Source organism: Rhinatrema bivittatum, chromosome 9 (genome assembly GCF_901001135.1).
Source record: "Rhinatrema bivittatum chromosome 9, aRhiBiv1.1, whole genome shotgun sequence".
Taxonomy (NCBI): Eukaryota; Metazoa; Chordata; class Amphibia; order Gymnophiona; family Rhinatrematidae; genus Rhinatrema; species Rhinatrema bivittatum.
Window position 1 is genome coordinate 80073786 of NC_042623.1, and position 22910 is coordinate 80096695.

General features: G+C 43.2%; 1 protein-coding gene across 3 annotated transcripts in view; it reads left to right on the plus strand.

The window, feature by feature from the left end:
* PANX2 (pannexin 2) overlaps positions 1–22910 on the plus strand; it is a 155038-nt gene that overhangs the window by 43905 nt on the left and 88223 nt on the right. For all 3 annotated transcript variants that reach the window (XM_029617028.1, XM_029617026.1, XM_029617027.1), the window contains exon 2: positions 105–435. In XM_029617028.1, the coding sequence (XP_029472888.1) occupies positions 210–435 (226 nt within the window). In that variant the 5' untranslated portion in view covers positions 105–209. The remainder of the gene's footprint in view (positions 1–104; positions 436–22910) is intronic.

Consider the following 22910-nt stretch of genomic DNA (forward strand, 5'->3'; position numbering starts at 1 on the left):
ATGAAAGCAATATTTTATCCCTTTGTCTCAACTGCTGCAGCAGAGCTCCTAGCTGGGGGTTCTTGTCGCTAAATATGCTTGTCCTTGACTGTCTGTTTCAGCAGGCTGGATTCCTCTTGAGAATCACTGGCATTATCCACTAAATAACAGCAATAAAAGAACACACCCAGAAGAGAGGAGAAGCCTAGCAAGGGCAGCTGTAGCCGCTTATGCACCATATTATTGATAACCATCCAGACATGGCTACTGCTCTGCTGGCTGGTGAGAAGCTCAAGGAGTTGATCCTACCCGGGCAGCAGGATGACAAGGCAGGCTCCCTGGCGGCTCTTATGGTACAACTCAAGCTGGAGCTACCTTTCGACCGTGTGGTCACCATTGGCACTGTCCTTATCCCCATCCTGCTTGTCACCTTGGTCTTCACCAAAAACTTTGCTGGTAAGGGCTTTTCCTGTTCTAAAACCAACACTGGAAATTGTGTTATAATATAACCCCAAAGCACTGCATTGCATTAATGTTACATATCTATGATAAATGGACAGTCAGTAAGCTGCATTATTTAAGGTGCCCTTCAAACATGTGTAAGTGTTACTTATTTATATTAAATAGCAGTGCTAGAATTAATATTTTTAGATAATTCTGTTGGCAGTTAAACAAGCAAAATGATTAACAAACTCCCTTTTTTTGTTTTCAGTTTTATTTTATTTCTGAAAACTCCTCCTGTATAATCACTGCCACCATTATGAATCTAAATAAATTGGGTTGATTCTGTGCAAGATGTTATCAGAAACCCATACAGGCATCACACTGTAACCTGTATAAAATGAACAGCAAACAAAATAGACACCTAAAGAGAGATTTTTAAAATTTCCCTCAAAAAATGAAACTTAGGAGTAAGACTGAATGAGGAAGCAATAGAGCTAAGGAATTTAAATATATTTATATGCATTTAAATGTTGCCCTAATCCAGGATACCTTACAACAAATAGCATATTCTCTAACCTGGTGCTTAAAGCAACAAGAGAACAAATATGATTTGTTCTAGGTCATAGGAAGTGTCAGGAGCAAAATAAGCTGAGATGTCCTGATCGTAGTCGTTATTATAACCACTAGGCCAGGAGCAGGTAACAAACCGAAAACACACCTGATTTTTAGGATATCCACACTGGATATTCAACAAATATATTTGAATAAATTTGATCTAAGAACTAAGCATAGATTGGTTAATTTGAAAACCAGATATATTAGCCATACCTAATCTAGGTCATTCCCATTCTAGCCAGCACTGTTATGTTACAGAAGTGGTCTTCAAAATAATAATTTGCCTTTTCTTTGGTTTTCATTTTTATGATGAAGTTCTTATTCACAGTTCTTCCTTTTTTTTCCAAAATTCCTTTTTAATATTTTTATTTTATTTTTTAAGAATAAAATGTACACATCTGTTATGGCCATAACATCCCCTGTTTTTAAATATGTTCACTGTTTATACTGTATTCATGCTTTGAATAAATCAGGTTGCTTCTAGATGATTGGGGGGGGGGGGGGGGGGTGACAATCAGTTCAGTAAACCTTCATTTACATATACTATTGATCCATAATGTTGGGCAAGGCTAAGTAGGAAGAGCTTCAGAAACATTACGTAGTAGTTCACCGCCAGAAAGGAATAAAAAAAGCATCACTTTATGGTGTTATTTCAACTACTGATTGAATGATTTGAAATCATATAAAAGGTCTGTTTGCCCTCATTCAGTCACTGCCCAACTGCATCTTTCTGTAAATTGATTGGATATGGTTTAGACAGATTATTTTAGTAAGCATGAAACAATGCTAGAACATTTTATTTAAATAATTCAATTGAAACAAAATAACTTAAAATGTATTTCTTGTTTTGTTCTCATTCCTGAGGAAATATTAGTGATTTAAAATATTTGAAAGCTCTTACTGCATATTCCTTGTGGCTATCCTGAAAATCAGACTGGCTGGGTATGTCCTGAGGAGTGGGTTGAGAACATCGGTGCAGATTATCATCAGCATTCCTCCTCCCCCTGCCTTAAGTGGGCTTAAAATGAATACAATCTTCCAAAAAGTAGCCCTCCTGCTGCAACTAGTAGAGAAAAGGCAATGACTGCACACATTTGTACAAGTAGGATCTGCAATAAGGATTTAGACTCATAACTAGGGATGAGCAGAGGGACCGCATATGTTACATTCAGTATTTGTATTCGTGGGGGGCAGATACATTACATTCAGCAAGGGGGGGGGCCCGATCCGTTCATGCGTTCCATTCTTATTCGTTTCCTGGCTAAAATTTAATTAAGTACAACTCCCACCCTCCTGAAACCCCCCCCCCCCCCCCCCCCCCCCCAGACTTGCCAAAACTCCCTGGTGGTCTAGCGGGGGTCCAGGAGCCATCTACTGCACACACACCTTGACTGCCGGTATTCAAAATGGCGCCGATAGCCTTTGACCTTACTATGTCACAGGGGCTACCAGTGCCATTGGTCGGCCCCTGTCACATGGTAGGAGCAATGGACAGCTGGCGCCATCTTGTGCTCCTACCATGTGATAGGGGCCAACTAATGGCACCGGTAGCCCCTGAGACATAGTAAGGGCAAAGGCTATCTGCGCCATTTTGAATACCGACAGCCCAAGTGCAGTAGATGGCTCCTGGACCCCCGTTGGACCACCAGGGAGTTTTGGTAAGTCTTGGGGGGGTCAGGAGGGTGGGGGTTTTGTTTAAATTCGCTCCTTTAGACGGCCGAATAATTCGGTGAAGATTCGTTGTATTCGTGGGAATCGCGATACGTTTCGCGACCCCACGAATACGGCCCTATACGTTGCGGATTGCCAATGCGTTGCAAACGAATGCACACCCCTACTCATAACCATTCTGGGAAGTGTGCTAACCAACCTCCTTTAACACAGTTCGTGTGTCACGTCACTGCTAAAAAATATAACTTGTAATGCTTTTTCATTGTTTGTTGAATTCACCTGAAGCTGGAGGAGGTCTTGGGACTATTTTTCTTGTTAAAATTGCCATCCCATTGGTCATTACTTGTGATGTGATGTGTGCATCGATGATCACATGATGCTGCCTGATAAATCACAAGTTGTTGTTTTTTTCAACCAATTTGCATAGCTTTTAGTACTATACACATCTTTTAAATATTTGTGAGATAGTAGTATTTCTTTAGTAGAGATGTAAGAAAATTTTCATATCAAGAATGAAAGTGACATTTTCACCCTTGCAGAATTTAGGTATAAAATGCCTTTCTTGCCTTCATTTTTTTCCGAAGCATTATCTGCAAAACATTCATTTTGGATTTTTTTTTTTTTTTTTTAATATGCCACTCTGTTTGAAAACATCAGGTTTTAACTAGTGAAAAATTTCACACAAAGTGGCAAATTCTTGTGGAGGTATTCATGAAGTGAGAAATTCATTTTTTCCCACATCTTTAATCATGAGCAAATACACTGATTTTTTTAATATGAATGCCTTAGAACAACATGCCTTAGAGCACCTTGAATACTGTGTACAATTCTGGTCGCCGCATCTCAAAAAAGATATAATTGCGATGGAGAAGGTACAGAGAAGGGCTACCAAAATGATAAGGGGAATGGAACAACTCCCCTATGAGGAAAGACTAAAGAGGTTAGGACTTTTCAGCTTGGAGAAGAGACGACTGAGGGGGGATATGATAGAGGTGTTTAAAATCATGAGAGGACTAGAACGGGTAGATGTGAATCGGTTATTTACTCTTTCGGATAGTAGAAAGACTAGGGGACACTCCATGAAGTTAGCATGGGGCACATTTAAAACTAATCGGAGAAAGTTCTTTTTTACTCAACGCACAATTAAACTCTGGAATTTGTTGCCAGAGGATGTGGTTAGTGCAGTTAGTATAGCTGTGTTTAAAAAAGGATTGGATACGTTCTTGGAGGAGAAGTCCATTACCTGCTATTAAGTTCACTTAGGCGGTCATTTTCAAAAGGAGTTATGCGCATAAATGTAACTACTATTGTAGCAATTTTCAAACGCTATTTACTCACGTAAAGTGCATTTATGTGAGTAAATCCTATGGACAATTCAATGGCATATATTGTAGCAATTTTCAAAAACCCACTTACTCGAGTAAAGTGCATTTACTCGAATAAAGCCCAGTTTTACTCAAGTAAATGCTTTTAAAAATCAGGCCCTTAGAGAATAGCCACTGCCATTAGCAATGGTAACATGGAATAGACTTAGTTTTTGGGTAATTGCCAGGTTCTTATGGCCTGGATTGGCCACTGTTGAAAACAGGATGCTGGGCTTGATGGACCCTTGGTCTGACCCAGTATGGCATTTTCTTATGTTCTTATGTTCTTAACATAATCATTAAAACTCTATCATAGGTTGCAAACTATTGATAGTACTAAATGTGTAACTTTAACTACCAGGGCTGATCCTGTTTAGAACTGGTTTTATAACTGTCCAAGGGGCCGATGCAATACAGTGCGCTCAGCCGAGCGCTCTGTTTAACCCGCTGTCGGACGCGGGTTAAATAGGCGCTAATCCACCCCCTAATGCAATAGGGGGATTAGCGCCTATTTAACACGCGTCCGACGCGGAGTGAATGAGTTAGCGCTCATCACATGCAAATGCATGTGAATGAGGCTATTACTCATTCACTTCAAATGCAAAAAAATAAATGTGCGTCTCAGACACACATTTATCACTCAGATATTAACACCTGCCTGGAGCAGGCGTTAATAGCTGAGCGCACTGAAAATAAGTACAGAAAAGCAGAAAAACTGCTTTTCTGTACTTTTTTTAAAGTGAAAAAAAAAATCTGCCGGCCGCTTTGAAGACCAACACCGATATGCTCGACGTCACTTTTCATAACTTGCTGACTGCAGTTATGAAAACCGACACTGTTTATCGGCATCTGTGTTCATAACTGGCAGACCGCCGGTAACCGCGGGGTCATGTTAGCAAGGAGGCGCTAAGATTGCGCTAACGACCCTAGCGCCTCCTTGCTAGTGCAACCCCTTTATTTATTGCATGGCGCCCCCCTTGTGGGCGCCATGCATGCACTAAGAAAGCGGGCGCGGAAAGGTCAGCGCCCGCTTTCCGCAAATTTTATTGCATCGGCCCCCAAATTCTTCAACTTCCTTATCACTATTAGCAATTCAGTTTTCATCTTTTTTTTTTTTTTGGAGATTGCTCTGCTATTCTAATGTAGCCTTCATGTATGAATGTGATACATATCTCAGGAAGTTTTCTACAATATTCAAACTCTCCTCCTAACAAGGAAATTATCTTCTGAACTTTAGATAGCCTAACTCAGTTACTGATAGAAAATCTGTGATCCCACTGGGTCATATCTTTATGTCTACAGAGTACCAGTTCATAAAGGTTTGACAAATACAAATGTGATTAATGTGTATAAAAATTTTGGGTGCTGCAAATTCTACAAATGACCCTTCATAATACTATTTAACTTTATAGGAGAATTTACATTCCTTATGTACATTTATGGAGCCTTGGCCAATATCAACATAGGAAACAATGGCAAAAAATGCATCCATCAATTATGATTTATTTTTTATCCTTCCCTAAAAAGCTCTTTTCTTACCCCCTTCTCACTCAGCTCTCATCAGGAAGCCATCATTTGTAGCCTTCACCTAAGGTTGCAACTGGTTTGGTGTCATCTTGCAAAACTGAAGAATTCCAGGATTTACAGCATTGCATTTAAGGACTTTGTAGATACAATTTTTTTTTCACACATTAATCCTTCTATTTTTGGATTACAGTGGACCCTTGACTTACGAACTCACTTCGTTTGCGAGGGCTGGTTGTAAGTCAAGACTATTTTTCCCATAAGAAATAATGGAAATACCCATAATGCGTTCCGAACCTCCCAAAGCACCCCTTGCTAACCTTTTCATAATAAAAAAGGGTTGAACAATATGTCTAATTTAACAGAAACACCAATAAATTCCCTAGTGTACTCACCAAAAAGTTATAAAATGTGCCTAGCCTACCAGAAACAACAATTTGATACTGTACTCACCATTCAAGTTGATATCTTTGGCTTGCAGGAAGGGAGGAGGAGGAGGATTCCCCCTCCCCACCCCCTCAGAGCACATCTCTGGCCCCCAAACACTCATTTCCCCCTCCTAGCATACTCATTCCTCCCCTCCTGATACCTTGCAGTAGCCAGCTGAGTGCTACACTCCCTTTCTGCTGCTGCACAGAAGCTTCCTTGGACACCAGTGATGCTGTTGCTTGCTGCAATGCCATGCCGGGTCTGCCTACGTGTTCCTGTGAACATTTGCAGCTCTGGGTGCGCCTGAGATAGGCCCCATCTGCAGCAGCAGCAACAGCCAATCACTGCAAAAGCAGAGCAGAAGTCCCACCCACCAAAAAAATGTGACTGTCAGGAAAAAACACCCAATTAGAAGCAACCGCAAGCACGAGTGGATAAACATGTTCTTGGCCGGCATTCAGATTGAAACTCAAGACTTTGGTTGTAACTCAAAACTAAAATTTTGGTTGTAACCCAAGTTGTTTGTATGTCAGGCCGGTTGTAATTCGAGGGTCCACTGTAGTTTCTCCAGTATTCAGTTATTGATAAAATAATCTGGCTTTAAATCCTGCTGTGTTCATACTGGATAACTTCTCCGAGATTTAAATGTGAATTAGTTTCCGTTTGAGTTCAAACTTAATATTGGATTTGACATCAAAATGCCATTCAAATACATTTAAATCCAGTATTTGTTACTCTCAGGCCCAGATTTCCCACTAGGTGAAGTAGGCAGCTTCCTAGGGGCATGGAGCTGAATAGAACCCTTTCTCCTTTTTCCCCAGTGGCACTTGCTGACATATCTCTCAGCCTGAGTGGCAGAGTCCCATCAGACCAAACCCTTTAAAGATCAGCAGCTACAATTATCACTGATATATACCCCATTCCTTTAAGGGGACAGGTCTAAAACCTACTGCCCTTCCGGCAAAGCAGTGCTTGTGAGAAAGTGCCACCACTAACAGGACAGAGGAGGATGATGCCCCTTTAAAACAGAAGATGTTGAGGGTGATGCCCCGATCATTCTTGCATCCTTAGAGAAGATGACCACCTGTGCCTAGGGACTCTTAAAAGGTAAATCTGGACCTTGTTGCTCTAGGAGTAAGTAGTTCAAGAGTGAAGCTACCATCCTGATTAAGATAAGTTACTTTAGGATTAATTATGGAACTTGCCCTCCAGTATGAATATAACCTACTTCAGGCATGTCCCACTGTGGTAGATAAAGATCTCTGGGGCTCTTCTAATGGTCTGGAAGACCGTATATACTCTCAATGCATGGATTAAAGAAAATAATGAAAAGCAAAACAGTTCTCTTGTCTGCATAAATCATTTAGCATACTATTTGCACTGGTCAAAAATTATATTTACTTTATTTTAAAAGCCAAATACAATTAAAACTTTTGGTTTTGCATTTTCACATACTGTACATAAAAGGGTGTCAAATTCTGTCCCTGTAATTAGTTTGCCCTTCATTTGCAGGGCATTTGTGGCTTCAGCTGGTCTGAGTGCCCTCTGTATAACAGAGGTTTCACCAGACCTTGCCTGCCTGTGATTTCAGAGTAGTGTGTGTGCGCAAGGAGGAATAATCCTCCTCACTGGGAGGGGTCAAGGGAAGATATAAAACCCCTACTCCCATGCGAAACAGGAGTAGAAAGGAAGAGATTCCAAGACCTAATGTCTTGTTTGGGGTGCGAGACTATTTCTTCACAGAGTGGCACTCAAGGCCTTTCCCTTCAAAGAGAAGGCTCACAGGAAAGTTGAGAGAGAGGTTCCTGGAATTCCAAAAGCTGAAGAAGAGGGTCCTGAAAGCTGGGGATAGGTATATTAGTGTGGCAGGATACTACAGTACAGGCCCCTGCCCCCATGAGCAGCAAGTATTTGTGTGAGGCTTGGGCATGGACAATGAGTGCTATTGAATTACTATACTGACTCGTTGCATATGACAAGGGAGGCACTCGCAATCTTAACAGTCCAATGCTACAAAAAAGGAAAAATAATAAAGGAAACCAGAAGAAACTGTCTGTAGGTGCGAACAGACTTGTTTCACTGCAGCAGTTGTGCTTTTTCTGAACCATGTGCTTCAGGGTAAGACCTAAGGAGCATGAAGCCTCACCCCTCCCTTTCCGACACTGAGATAACCCAGGAGGTCCCATGTCTTGAGTCAGCGAATGGGAGCTCAACAGAGATCCAGGAAGGAAAATCAAGGGGAGCTTAGCCAATGGAGGGCCACCAAAGAAAAAAGGCAGTTATGTTTGGTTTTCCATGCCTTTAGCCAGACACGGCTGAAGGGAGGACAGTGTCCCTGGGGAAGAATCCAGAGAGAGACTGCAGTCTGAGCACAGAGAAACTTGCTTGTTTCCAGAGATCTGTAAGAGCGAAGGAAAAATGAAGAAAAAAAAAAAAAAACCAGAGAAGGAACAGTATTTGAATAGCAGCTATAGAGAACAGTTTCCGGCTGCTGGGAGGATTCCCCTTCCCTATGTCTTCCTCCTCCATTTCTCAGTGACAAGGAGCCCAGAGGTTCAGAAGAAATTTGCCAAGGTTTATGGATGCAGGAGCTGGATGTCTGAGTCCTCCTCCAAAGGACAAAATTGAGATTTAAAAACAAACATTTCATATTCTCAGGAGCAATGCATACAAAGGGTCCTTCTTTGTGTCTGTGAGCCTCCATTATAACATCTACACAGCCACAGTAACTGTTTGACTGGCTTATTAGTTAAGTTTCCAGAGACTCACTGCTGGTTGTTCCAAATTGAGTATAAACCAATTCAGGTGTCCAAGGACCCAATAGAGGTCCGGGTGGGGTTCCAGGTTATCTGGGCAAGTTAAATATTTATGGAACTGGAGTTTGTCTACAAGGGAATTCAACCCATACCAAAAGCTAGCAGCACTCTTGAGATGGTGGTTTACCAACATTTTGCCCCAAAATACACGGGTCCCAATTTTCACACACACACACATATATATATATATATATATATATATATATATATATATATATATTTTATGATTTATTTTTTGGTTGGTTTTACCGGACTGGGAACCGTGACAGGTAACAGTATAATACTGTGTGCAAGTGTGTAAAGTTACTGTAAAGATTTTGGGTATAATTTGGTATCTTTCACAAGGTATAACCCAAGCAGGCATTTTCATTATTGTTCTTAGTGATCTGTATTGTTTATTGACATTGCTAATCTAGCATCACTTAAGTACCACACCATTACCAGATAAATTGTACCTAACTGCATTTTATTGTTTTTCCTTCCTCTGTTAGAATAATTTTGCCACTATTCCTGCTTTTTCAGTTCTGTATCTAATGTGTTACTTCCAAGTTGATAGCAAAAGCATTAAGTGTTCACAATGAAGTGGTGATTTTCTTTGCTGTACCCTGTTCCCAGGACTGGGGTGCAAATCACAGGAACCCAAAGAAGAGAGTATCAGGGGCACTTGGATTATGTATCCCAGAGTCATTAACGCATCCCCATACTTTGTCCCCTCATACCCTGGGTGCAAGGTGGGTTATTCTTGCGCAGCCCTCTCTCTTGGCACTAAGTAAATATACATTGAGAGGGGTGTTTCACTAGGAGGTTTCAGAGGAAAGACAACCTGCCCAGGAAAGTTCGCCAGAGACTGCTTCAGCTACAATCAGCCCGAGACTGAAAGGAGGGAGAAAGAGAAAAGAACCTTGAGAAGATTCAAGTTACCAAAAAGGTGGAAGGGGTACCCATCTAGATGAGCTGACCTGTTTAGGGTAGAGTTAGTAAAAAGAGACTGAATTCTGTTTTTGTGATTTGGATTAATTTACTACTATGGTGCACTTTTAAATGCACTTTTTGTACTTTTGTGTTTTATCCTGCCATCAGTTTTACAATAAAGAATTTTATTTTGAAAAAGCACAGGTATGGAAAGTATCTTTTTTGGAGTGCTTATCTGGTGAATAGGAAGAACCCCTTTGAGTAAAAACCCTAAGGCCCTTTTTTCCACCCTGTGCACTGATCCTGGGAGGTCATGAGACATTGCATGGTCTGTGGCCTTTCCCGTTGCCCCCGTGCCCAAGACCTGACTGGGACGAGAGGCACATAAAAGTTTAATTCTGTGTAGAGACCTTATGGCATCTCCATTAGATGACTCTAGCCTAGGACATAAGTCAGGATGTAGGATGTTAGGATAGGAATGTACCATTTTCACCTCAGCACCTGTTGTGAGACTGCTGGAATAGTGAGCTCCTGTTTGCATATCAGTAGGCAGATAGAGAGAATGGCATATTTTTGGTTATTTTTTGAAGGAGAAGGACCTATTTATTTGATGTTTCCCTTTCTCTATTTCTAGGCCCCATAAGCAAAGATATAGTAAACGTGGAAAAGCATAAACCATTTCAGTACAAAACCTGGCTGATAGGGTTTGCCTTTGGTTTTTGAGCAAGTGATTTGTTCTTAAAGTTCATTTTGGTGGTTTCTTTTGTGAATCCCTAATCCCAACCCTTGCCCTGGGATGGAAAAGGCCTGCCTTGGGAAACGATATGGGTTGCATAGGTTCAGCTACATTAAAACAGGGTAGAGAAAACCTGCTGTTCCCATCTTGCAATCCATAAAGGGATAGTAGTGATTGCCACAAGAGAACCCTAGTTTTGGTGTTTTGGAGAAAGTTTTTGTCCTTTTGAGTTGAGAGGAAGTATTTTCTACCACCTTTCCTCCCAGTTGGCCCCACCCTAATTTTAGATTGAATAAAGAGCAGCTCCAGAGTTGCAGATGCAGGACCATGCGGGAGTGCTTATGGCCGACAGGGAGGCCTATGTGGCCACCGGTGGACCTCATCCCACTGGTGGCTGAGCAGGGAAGCATGCTACTTCTATTCTGTGTGCCGGCCGCGCATAGCAGGAAGATTGGTGGGGCCGTGATGGAGCTCATCCCACCACGGCCCGAAGTAAGTCGCATCCAAACTTCCTGGTGCTCCTCCTCCTTCGTGCCTACACAGTTCCAGAAGAAATATGTTGCTGGCGCCAAGCAGGCAGGAAGGAGGAGGAGCATTGGCTGCGTGCAGAAGAGGAGCAGCATTTGTGGTAGGGCTGCCGTGAATCCCACCTGGCGGTGGCCCGAGAAGAGGAAGCCTGGTAGCAGGGATGCCACAGATTCCACCTCACGGCAGCCCGAGAAGAGGAGGCTCAATAGCAGGGCTGCTGTGGATCCCATCTTGCAGCAGTGCGAGAAGATCAGGACTGCTGCAGAGCCCATCCCACAGCAACCTGTGAAGGGGAGGCCCAGAGGCAAAAGGGAGGCTGAGGCCCTTTAGAGCGTGTGTGTGTATGAGAGCGAGTTAAGAGACTGTGTTGTGGGAGTGAGAGCCTGTTTGTTCAGAGAGATAGCAGGTGAGAACCTCTATGTGTGAGAGAGAGAGACAGCGAATGGAAATGAGAACCTGAGAGTGTGTGTTTGAGGGAGGACGTGAAGAAGATAGGTGGAGAGAAAAGAAACAGAAAAAAAGAGAGTCTGTAAAAGGAATTAGCAAAAGACCAAGAAAGGGAAGGTGGAAAAAAAAGCCTGTGACCAACTGATTAGAAAACTAAGATCAGACAGCAAAGGTAAAAACAAAATTTTTTTTCAATTTTTAGTGGCAGTGAATAGCACTTTCTCTATGCTGATCTCGCGATGTATGCGATCAGCATAGAGGAACTGGAAGCCCTGCAAATTTTAAATACTGCGGGGCCTGCACAGAGGAGGCAGCAGAATGGGCTTCAGTACCAGTAGCAGCAATTGGTGCCTCCCCAATAGCCATGCAGCAGCAGTGACAGCAGCAAAAGAGGAACAAGAGAGGCTTCAAGGTTGCTGGCAAAAGAAAGAGAGGGGCTCTGCCTTCAGTGTGTCTATGTGTATGCCTGGATGTGTGTCTGAATGAATGGGTGCCTTCCTGGGGTCTGTCTGTGAGAATGGGTGCCTGCCTGGGCATGTGTGTGTGAGTATGAATTTGTGCCTGCTTGAGGGTCCATGTGTGTAAAAATGAATGCGTGTATGCCTGGTGGTGGGGGGGGGGGGAGTGGTGTGAGGATGAATGGGAGCCTGCCTGGGGGTCTGTGTGTGTGTCTGAGATTGACTGGGAGCTTGCCTGTGTGTATGTATGTAAGGGAGCCAGTGAGAGCAAGAGCATGTGTGTGTGTGAGAGAAGCTGGAGGAGTAAGAGCTTGTGTGAGGGGGGTGGGGGGAGAGAGAGGGTCTTAGACCCTGAGAGTGTGTCTGTGAGAGAAAGAGGTCATGGGTGTGTATAAGAGCATGAATGTTTGTGTATGTGACAGTGTATGCAAGAGAGAGAATGGATATGAGTATGTGTGAGAGAAAGAGGATAAAGTTTGCACATCCCCTAACCCCCTAATCCTCGACAATCCAGGGTGACTAGAAATCAAGAGTTCCCAGGTATGGACAGCAGGGGCTTTTTTAAAATCCTTATTAGTTTTAATTATTGGGTGTTTGAAATATTTTATTGGTGCTTGGGAAATTTTTAAAAAATGTATATGATTTTAATTAATAGAAGTTATTCTATTTGTCAGTTTTAAAATATTATTTTATTAGTATGGTTTTACTATTATAATTGATGCTTTATGTTTATTTATTTTATTTATTTATTTAAATTATTTGTACGCCTCTTTTATAATTAGTTCGCCAAAACAGTTCACAGATAAAGTAAACAATAAAAGCATAAAAAACATAACAACAAAACAATTAGTCATAAATAAAAAACTAGGATAAACTAATGACAAAATAAAATAAGCAGATAGTATAGCTTATCACGACTGTGACTATATGAGTTTAGATTTTACTGTAAAGCGTGGAAACCAAAGACAGTGAAAAACAAATACACTTTCCTAGCGTGTAGCAGATGGACTCAGGACCAATGGGTATAGTGTACTCCTGATAGCAGTTGGAGACGGATCAGATTTCAATCTGACGTCAGCCCTAGTACATATACCCTTGCAGGAAGTGCAGCTCTTCAGTATTTTCCGTCTCCATAGCAGTTCGGGACTCTATGCACGCTAGCACAGCGTTAGAGTAATTTAGCAAAGAAAACAAAAAGAAGAAGAATTCTTACCTCTACAGATGAGCCCCGCTCTCCTGCGGTGACACCCATTGGGTCCCTCCCCAAGTTGAGAATTCCCGAGGTGATTTCCGCGATCCCTCGGAGGTAAGCCTCGGGCCGGCAGCCAACCCTCGGCGGGGACCTAGTCCCTGACATCGGGTGAGGCTGAGAGGCAGCGGGTGCAACTTCGAGCGAGGCGGTGAAGATATTTTCCCTCTCCCCCCCCGCAGCCGGAGACCGCCCGGAACAAGACCGTGAAGCGCCGAGACAAGGTAAGGTAGAAATCGATGTAAAATCTCCGGTCTCCGAAGCTCAAGGAGTCGCACAGGTCACCAGCCGGGACCAGTGCCACCAAATTGATCTGCTCTAGCAGGGCTAGACCCCGGTCAGATCAGAGGGTCCTTCCACGTGGGAACCTCCGAGGTGGTCGCCATATTGTCCGCGTGGTCGCAGAAATGTGAAACTAGCTAGCTTTATAAAATTACACAGAAGACCCTTTGGACTTTCTTATTAAGCCATTGTTTTATAGCAAATTTTAAAGAAGGGGCCATGCTATGGAGGTGGGTGTGAAATGAGGAAATTTCATTTTGACTTCCCAAATTCTTCTATCTAGAGACACCACTGATTTTCTGTGACCTTAAGCATTAGTACAAGAAGGATGGGGATACTGGAGAGGCACACAAAATGCATTGACCCCCGGGCACCGGAGACCCTCAGTATGCCATTGTTGATAGACAAGATTAATAATAGGTCTGCTAAACAAAAGTGTCTTTAACAAAACCTTAGATGTTTTTAAACTGTCTGACAGGCAAAGTGCCTCAGGCAGAGAGTTCCAGAAAATAGGGGCTGCAATTGAAAAAGAGCATTCCCTTGTTGTATTGAGCCGAGCATGTGGTGGTGATAGAATATGAGACCTCTCTGGGAAGACCTCAGCTGACGAGAAGGGCAATAAACATAGAAATGATGGCAGAAGAAGACCAAACGGCCCATCCAGTCTGCCCAGCACGTTTTGCACTTTTTTTTTCTCATACTTAACTGATACTCTTGGCTCTTAGTAACCTTTTCATTCTATTTCCCTTCCACCCCCACCATTAATGTAGAGAGCAGTGTTAGAACTGCCTCTAAGTGAAATATCTAGCTTAATTAGGGGTAGTAACCACCGCAATAAGCAAGCTACACCCATGCTTATTTGTTTACCCAGACTATGTAATTCAGTCCTTGTTGGTTGTCTGTATATAGATCCACTTTTCTTCATTCCCACTGCCGTTGAAGCAGAGAGTTATGCTGAATATGGATTGTAAGTGACATATCAGATTTTCTCCCCTGCCATTGAAGCAGAGAGCTATGCTGGGTATGCGTGATGTATCAGTCTTTCTCCCCAGCCGTTGAAGCAGAGAGCTATGCTGGATATGCATTGAAAGTGAAGTATCAGGCTTATTTGGTTTGGGGTAGTAACCGCCGTAACAAGCAAGCTTTTTTGTGAATGCAAATCTTTTTCCACGTTTCCTCTTGCCATTGAAGCTTAGAGTAATGTTGGAGTCGCATTAACCGTGTGTATGTTTATTGAATAAGGGTATTATCTCCAGGTAGTAGCCGTCATTCCCGCGAATCACCCACTCTTCATTCACGTCCTCTAGACTTTATGGATCAACAGTGTTTATCCCACGCCCCTTTGAAGTACTTCACAGATCTGGTCTTCACTACATTGCACCAAGGAGAACCTAAGGAAGAAATCAATCTGAAAATTGTAGTGCCAATCTTATACTGTATTTGTTGGATAATTGGTAACCAGTGAAGATCTCTATCTATTTAATCTAGCCAGTGGTTTTAGACTCCTGGCTAGTGTAGATTGAAATTACTGTGTTTGTAATTTATAAAACAAAGGGCTGGTATCTGCAGGAGCTATTTGTATTACCTGTTCATGAAAAGGGAAAGAAAAGGTTATGCCCTATAGGTAATTTCAATGTCTGGCTCAAAACCTGGTGTAAGTAAAATGGTTTTGGATACATTAGAGGCTGGGGCCGTGTATGGAGCAATAAAAGATTATATGGTAAGGATGGCCTTCATTTGTCTGTGGCAGGAAAGAGGATGCTAAGTGAAAAATTCAGAGCATACATTAACAGGCTTTTAAACTAGGGAGTGGGGTTGGCAGGAGGTAGCCAGTGAAATTGGAATGTCATCCCCAAGCAATACAGGAAGTGGGAAGAGCAGTAACAAAATCAATCAGTTCAAAAAAATACAAAAAGGCAACTAGGAAGAGCAGCTGGAAAGCTATGACCACAAATCCTCTTAGTTTAAGCAATAAAATCCGAGACCTGCAGACCCTAATGATAGAGACGGAATTCGATATTGTTGCTGTCATGGAGATATGGTTCACTGAATCTCATAATTGGGATGCGGCCATCCTGGGCTATAACTTGTTAAGGAAGAACAGAGAGGACAGAAAAGGGGGAGGAGTAGTTCTTTATGTAAAAAACAATATACAAGCAACTGAATTGCAAGGGACATGGGGTAAAGAAGAAGCATTATGGACCATCCTAAAAAGAGAAGATGGTGATTACATTTTAACTGGTGTGATCTACAGGCCTCCAAAACAAATGGATGAACTGGACACATACCTGATTGAGGACATCCAAAAGGTTGGAAAGAAGGGAGACATGTTGCTCGTTGGAAATTTTAATCATCCGGATGTGGATTGGAGCATCCCTTCTGCAGAATCTACAAAAACTAGAGAGATTATGGATGCCCTCAAGATGCTCTGCTCAAATAAATGGTAATGGAACCCACGAGGGATGGTGCGATCCTCGATCTAGTGCTCACTAATGGGGATAATGTCTCTGTGTGGGTAGGGGCTCACCTGAGCACTAGTAATCATCAGACGTAATGGTTTGATATTTCAAATAGGATACAGAGAAGTCACACAAAGACCCGAGTTTTGAATTTCACAAATGTGGACTTTGTCAAAATGGGGATGTACCTAGGAGAAGAACTGGAAGGCTGGGAGAAAACAGGTGAGGTGGAATAACAGTGGGCCAAATTAAATGGAGCTAATACAAAGGCAACAAATCTATATGTTAGGAAAATAGAGAAGGTAAGAGGAAAAAGAAACTGATTTGGTTCTTTAAGGAGGTGGCTTAAAAAATTAAGGCAAAAAGAACAGCATGAAAGAAGTAATAAAGAATCCCAGAAAAGAAACACAGGGAAGAATATCGGTTAAAACCAGGAGACGAAGAAATAAATCAGGAAAGCAAAAAGTCAAGCAAAAGAAAGGATTGCCAAAGAGGTAAAGAGAGGAGACAAAACATTTTTTATATGTATCAGAGAAAGAAGGGAGACCCAAAGTGGTATAGTGAAATTGAAAGGTGATAAGGAGCACTGTGTGTAGAGAGATGAAGAAATGGCGGAAATATTAAACACATACTTCAGTTTGGTGTTCACTAAAGCAGACCTTGGAGAAGGACCGTTGCTTGTTGACAAGATCGTAGATAGAATTGGGGTAGGTGAAACTACATTTACAGAAGAAAATATATGGGAAGAACTATGAAAACTGAAAGTGGACAAGGCCATGGGGCTAGATGAGGTTCATCCCAGGATACTGAGGGAGCTCAGAGATGTGCTCAAGACCTGTTCAATAGATCCCTGGAAATGGGAGTGGTGCCGAGTGATTGGAGAAGAGTAGTGGTGGTCTTGCTTTACAAGAGTGGTAGCAGAGAGGAGGCTGTAAACTACAGGCCGATTAGCCTCACCTTGGTGGTGAGAATATTAATGGAGACTCTGCTGAAGGAAAAGATAGTGAACTATCTACTCTCAGGAGGATTGCCGACCCAAGGCAGCATGGATTCACCAGCGGAAGGTCTTGTCAGACAAATATTGATTTTTTTTTGATTGGATGGCTAAAGAATTGTATCGAGGAAGAGCGTTGTATGTGATCTATTTGGATTTCAGCAAAGCTTTTGATACGGTCCCACATAGGAGGCTTGTGAATAAAATGAGAAGCTTGGAAGTGAGCGCCAAGGTGGTGGCATGGATTACAAACTAGTTGACGGATAGAAGACATCATGTAATGGAACCTACTCTGAAGAGAGAACAGTGTTAATTGGAGTGCCACAATGATCAGTTTTGGGACCGGTTCTGTTGAATATCTTTGTGAGTAACATTATGGAAGAGAGAGAAGGTAAAGTTTGTTTACTTGTGGATGATACTAAGATCTGCAACAGAGTGGACATGCTGAAAGGAGTAGAGAGAATGAGACGTGATTTAAGGAAGTATGAATAGTGGTCGAAGATATGGCAGCTGGCATTCAATGCCAAGAAGTGAAGAGTCATGCATATGGGGTGTGGTAATCCACAAGAGCTGTATGTGATAGAGTGTGAAAGGCTGTTGTACATGGACCAAGAGAGGGACCTTGGGGTGATATGGTCTAGTGATCTGAAGACAGCAAAGCAATCTGACAAGGTGATAGCTAAAGCCAGAAGAATGCTAGGCTGCATAGAGAGAGGAATAACCAATAAGAAAAAGGAGGTGATAATCTCCTTGTACACAGGGCAGCGGAAGCACTAGGTGAGCTGGGCCTAGGGTGCTGACAATTTGGGGCCGCCGCCTCCCCCGCTCACCAGCCAATGAGACAGGCTGAGGTGGCCGCTTCAAGCAGCAGAATTTTGAAGGGCAAAAAGTGCCCCTTTAAAATTCTTCCCAGCCCCCCTCCTCACCCTGCCTTACCCCCGTTGCTCCACCCTCCCGAAACCCCCAAGATTCACGAAAAGCTCCGGTTGTCCAGTGGGGGGGCCTGGGAGTGATCTGCCGCTCCCAGGCCATCTGCTGCCACTAACCAAAATGGCACCGGTGGCCTTTAGCCCTTACCATGTGACAAGGGCGCCATTTTCCACCCTCCCAACCCCCCACTAACCAAAATGGCGCCCTTGTCACATGGTAAGGGGTAAAGGCCACCGGTGCCATTTTGGTTAGTGGAAGGGTTATTTTATTTAAATTTGGGTGGGCGGTGCAGGGGGTGGGGGAACGGCAGCATGCGGTACCCGCCCTGGAGCTGGGGCTGCGACTGAGGGCGGGGCAGTGGGGGGGCGGCGCAAGGCAGAAAGTGCCTAGGGCACCTAATCCCCTTGCACTGGCCCTGCTTGTATAGGTCCTTGGTAAGGCCTCACCTGGATTAGTGTTCAGTTCTGGAGGCCATATCTCAAAAGGGATAGAGACAGGATGGAGGCAGTCCAGAGAAGGGTGACCAAAATGGTGAGGGTTCTCCATCAAATGACTCATGAGGAGAGATTGAAGGACCTAAATATATATCCCCTGGAGGAGAGGATGTGCAGGGGAGATATGATACAGACCTTCAGATAACTTAAAGGTTTGAATGATGCACAATCGACATACCTTTTCCATTTATTTATTTTATTTATTTTTATAGACCGAAGTTCTTGTAGGAACTACAAATCAATCCGGTTTACATACAACTTTTAAATGCCCCAGAAGGCTTTACATAGAACAATAGAACAATAAAACAAGTAACAATAGAACAATAACAATAATGATGGAACAAATAGAATAGATAACCAATTAAGCATAGTAATATAGTAATAAATATTATATAGAAAATAAATATAAAAGAGATAGAGTAAATGAAGTGTGAATATAGTATAAATACATAAGATGAAAGAGCTCAAAATTAAGGTACAGTTGAAAAAATCGTAAAAAATCGTAATTGGATCCATTGGAAAGTAATCAGTAGAACCTAGGGGTCATGAAATGAAACTCCAGGATGGATGACTCAGAACTATCATCAGAAAATATTTCTTCATGGAGAGGGTGGTAGACGCCTGGAACGTCCTTCCGGAGGAGGTGGTGAACACAAAAACAATGAAAGAATTCAAATGGGCATGGGATAAACACTATGGATCCCTAACGCCTAGAGGATGCAAATGAAGAAAAAAGTACAAGGGGTAATTTTCTGGTGCTGCGGTTACTACCCTTAGGGGACAATTTTAAGATGCGCATGTCCATGTGCAAGCAGTTCCCGGTGCGCGCACATGGACACGGCTATTTTATAACACACGTGTTATAAAATATGATATCCGTACACACATGCGCAGCGTATTTTAACACCCGCATGCGCATGTGTGGACGGATGGCCTCCTCTGCACGCAGGGGAGGCGAATTTTAAAAGACCATTCACGGTGACGGGAGTAGGGCTTCCCCAGTTTCCTTCCAGTCCGCTCCAATTAAGGTGCGGACTCGGAGGGAACTTCCCTATATCCCTACCTAACTTTTCTACCCTTTCCCCCCTCACATCCCTGTCCCCTAACCCCTTCCTAGCTACTTACTTTTTTTTTGTTAGATTACTTACTACTCCTCAGGAGCAGAAGTAATCTCTGCACACCATCCAGCTGTCAGCGTGCTCTTCCCCGGGACAGCGTCGAATGGCATTGTCCGGCCCAGCACTTCGATGCGTAATGGGGGTTACACACATGGACGGGCCCTTCCAAACATGCATACACCACGCACAAGGCCTGGCTACGCACATAACACCTCGTTTTTACATGCGTGGGCTTCTGAAAATTAGCCTGTTAACCAATAAGCCTGCATACTGTTGATACAACTCCATCATTGCTCTCTGCTTCAACAGCAGGGGGAAAAGAGGAAAAAGGGAATTGGATTCAGATAGCAACCAACAAGACCCCTGACTTTTACAGTCTGGAGAAACAAATAAGCATAGGGTAACTTGCTGCTGCAGTTGTTACTACCCTTAACCAATAAGCCTGATAATTTTGATGCAACACCAGTATTGCACTCTGCTTCAATGGCAAGTGATAATGGGCAATTGGACTCAGACTGCAATAAACAAAGGCCCTGACTTTTACAGTCTGAGAAACTGGTAAGTATTGGGGTGACCTGTATGTCATGTAGGATAGTACCATAAGCTTGCTGGGCAGACTGGATGGACAATTTGGTCTTTTTCTGCCATTTCTATGTTTCTGTGTATAATAAACACACAACTGTGGAGACAGAAAGATCTGTGTTCCTACTTTATTTAATCAGAAGTTTCCTTTTACAGATATAGATATCAGAAAAAAGTTATGGAAAGGCCAGTTAATGCATTTATTTAATCCACCGTTCGCTTTGGGCACCAGAGTGGGATACAATAAAATGAGATATCAATAAAATAACATAATTATCCTAACATATAATCAATAAAAAAATGCACAATATTATAAATAACATAACTCAAAAGTATATAAGCTCCATAACTCTGAACAACCCAATCTTGATAGCCTGGAACCACAATGGTACTCATTTAGTCTAGCTATGAAAACAATTATGCTTATGTATTTAGTAGGTTCTATAGCATCAGGGTCAAGCTATTTTCCTAAGTCTAAAGGATAGCCTAATGGAGCAGCGGTTCAACCCCAAACCACATTGAAATGATTATATTGTGCTTCCATAAAAGCATGGAGTAACTTGCAAAGAGTGGCAGATACATCCCTAAACAGAAAGCATTAGGATAATCTGCAAAGGGTGACAATTACAACCCTAAACAAAGAGCAAGGGAGAAACCTGCATAAAGTGACAATTACAACCCTTAAAATCTTGCCGGGCAGGCTGGATGGGCCATTTTAGTCTTTTTTTTTTTTTGCCATCACATACCATGTAAGAATCCAAATAAATTAAGGTTATACTCTTGCCATTTTTTTCATTAATTTAAAGACTGCTGACTGTTATCAGTACATTAGGCATTAGAGCTTTCATGTAAGGGTCTGAAGAGCCAAGCTAAAGCTACATGAACATGTAGGTGGATTTTACTTTATTTAAATATTGCACAATAGATGTTGTAGTTAGGGTTTTTTGATTATGGGAGAAGCTATTTCTAGAGCTGGGTTTACAAAATAATGTTATGCATGAATACATATTTTAATAACTATTTTTTTCTGTAAATAACAGTTCTGTATACTTGAGTACTGCTTTTTATTCATTTTCAGTAAGTATGCTTTGAATTAGCTGCATGTGTTAAGTATTGCATTGTCCTGTGCATAAGCAGTTTGTGACCTACTTGTTTGGTGAGGCTGAAACAGAGGAGCGATGGAGGTGGGGAAGGAACTGCACAGATTTTTTCTCTTCCTATATCTCCCCCTTCTCCAAAGAATTTATTTCCAAAGAATTCCCACCTCTCCATTCTCCAGTTTTGCTCTACCCTTCCTTCTTATTCAGACCTCTTTCCCCCATCTTGCTCTCTCTGTCCCCTTTCCACTCTTGCTCACCCAATGCTTACCAATCTTACACTCTGTTGTGGTCATGGATCCTTGGGCCGAGGAGGAATTGGCGCCACCTACGGGGAGTAGCTCCACAGGTTCCCACCGTCGGCTGGCAAGGCTTGAGAGCAACTGAGACCCCAAGGGAGCTTCACCACTACCAGCCCTCGTTCCCCGCAGGTTGAGCCCTTGGGTACCGGGGTCAGTTAGACTTACGTGGGGTCTCAGATACGGGTAGTCTTGTGGTCCTAGAGAAACAAGGGTTGTGGCAGGCGGCGATCTCATGGTCCGAAGTCAGGCAAGGGTCAAGGTGTAGGGTCCAGGAAGACAGGAACGCAGGACGAAGTGTCCAGAATCTCCAATACGGGAAGACGAGCCAGGAGAAGCCAAGGCAAGGTCTGGGACCGGAAATGAGGAGCTGGACTATCGCCTGTTGCTGTCCCTTTAAATTAGGAGGGACGCGTGCGCACCTAGGGCAGTCAGGAGAGGGAAGACTCAGGCGGCCGACTGTGTCAGAAGGGCTGCGCTGGCCAGACGGCGTGGACGTTGTACGAGAGAGCACGTCCGGCGTGGCTCCCTGCCACCACGAGGACCCCTGGGGCAACAAGGATGCCGGCGCACCACTGGTAGGTGGAGGGGACCGGTTGCCGGCCTCTGCAGCCGGCGCCCATAACAGTACCCCCTCCTCTAGGCCCCCTTCTTGAGGGTCAGGGTTTGCTGGGATGGTCTGCATGAAATTGTTCAAATAAAGCAAGCAAATGTGCAGAAAATTATTCAATGTCCACACATCATTTTAAGTGAAAGAATTATATTTTTGAGATGGCAACTCCACAGTGTTTATAACAGGGTATGATTCAGGACGGGTCCCCCAACACGGACCCGTGTTTCGCCGCAAGGCTGCGTCGGGAGGGACAGAACAATATTTTATTTTTTCTGGGCCGGTTTCACAGACAGTGTAATTTTCTGCACATTTGCTTGCTTTATTTGATTGGTTTGCGTGCAGTAGTGCTCCCTTCTTGTTTTCTGCATGAAATTGTGCAATCAGGCCCTTGTCGAGGGATCTCAGGCGTTCTCCTTCAGACCGAATCCCTCCCACGATAACAGCTACTCCGATCTTCGACCTCTTCTTCTCACATTAAGAATCTCTTGGACTTGATAAACAGTCTCCTCTTCCGCTGAGACCAGGGAAGTCTCGGGGGCTCTCTGAGAGGGCCAGGAAAGTACCAGTGGCTTTAATAGTGAAGCATGGAAGGAGTTGTGTATCTTCAGAGAGATGGGTAGGCGGAGCTGGTAGGTTACCGGTCCTAGCCGCCGGAGGATGGGAAAAGGCCCGATGAAGTGTAGAGTTAGTCTCAGGGACAGGACTCTCAGGTGAAGATGGCGAGTGCTGAGCCATACCTTCTGTCCTGGGTGGAATTGTGGTGCAGGTCTGTGATGGTGATCGGTAAATTTCTTGGCTGAGTGGGCCGCCTCTTGAATCATGTGTTGTGTGTGGCCCCAAAGTTCCTTCAGTTTTTCAGCCATCATTTGG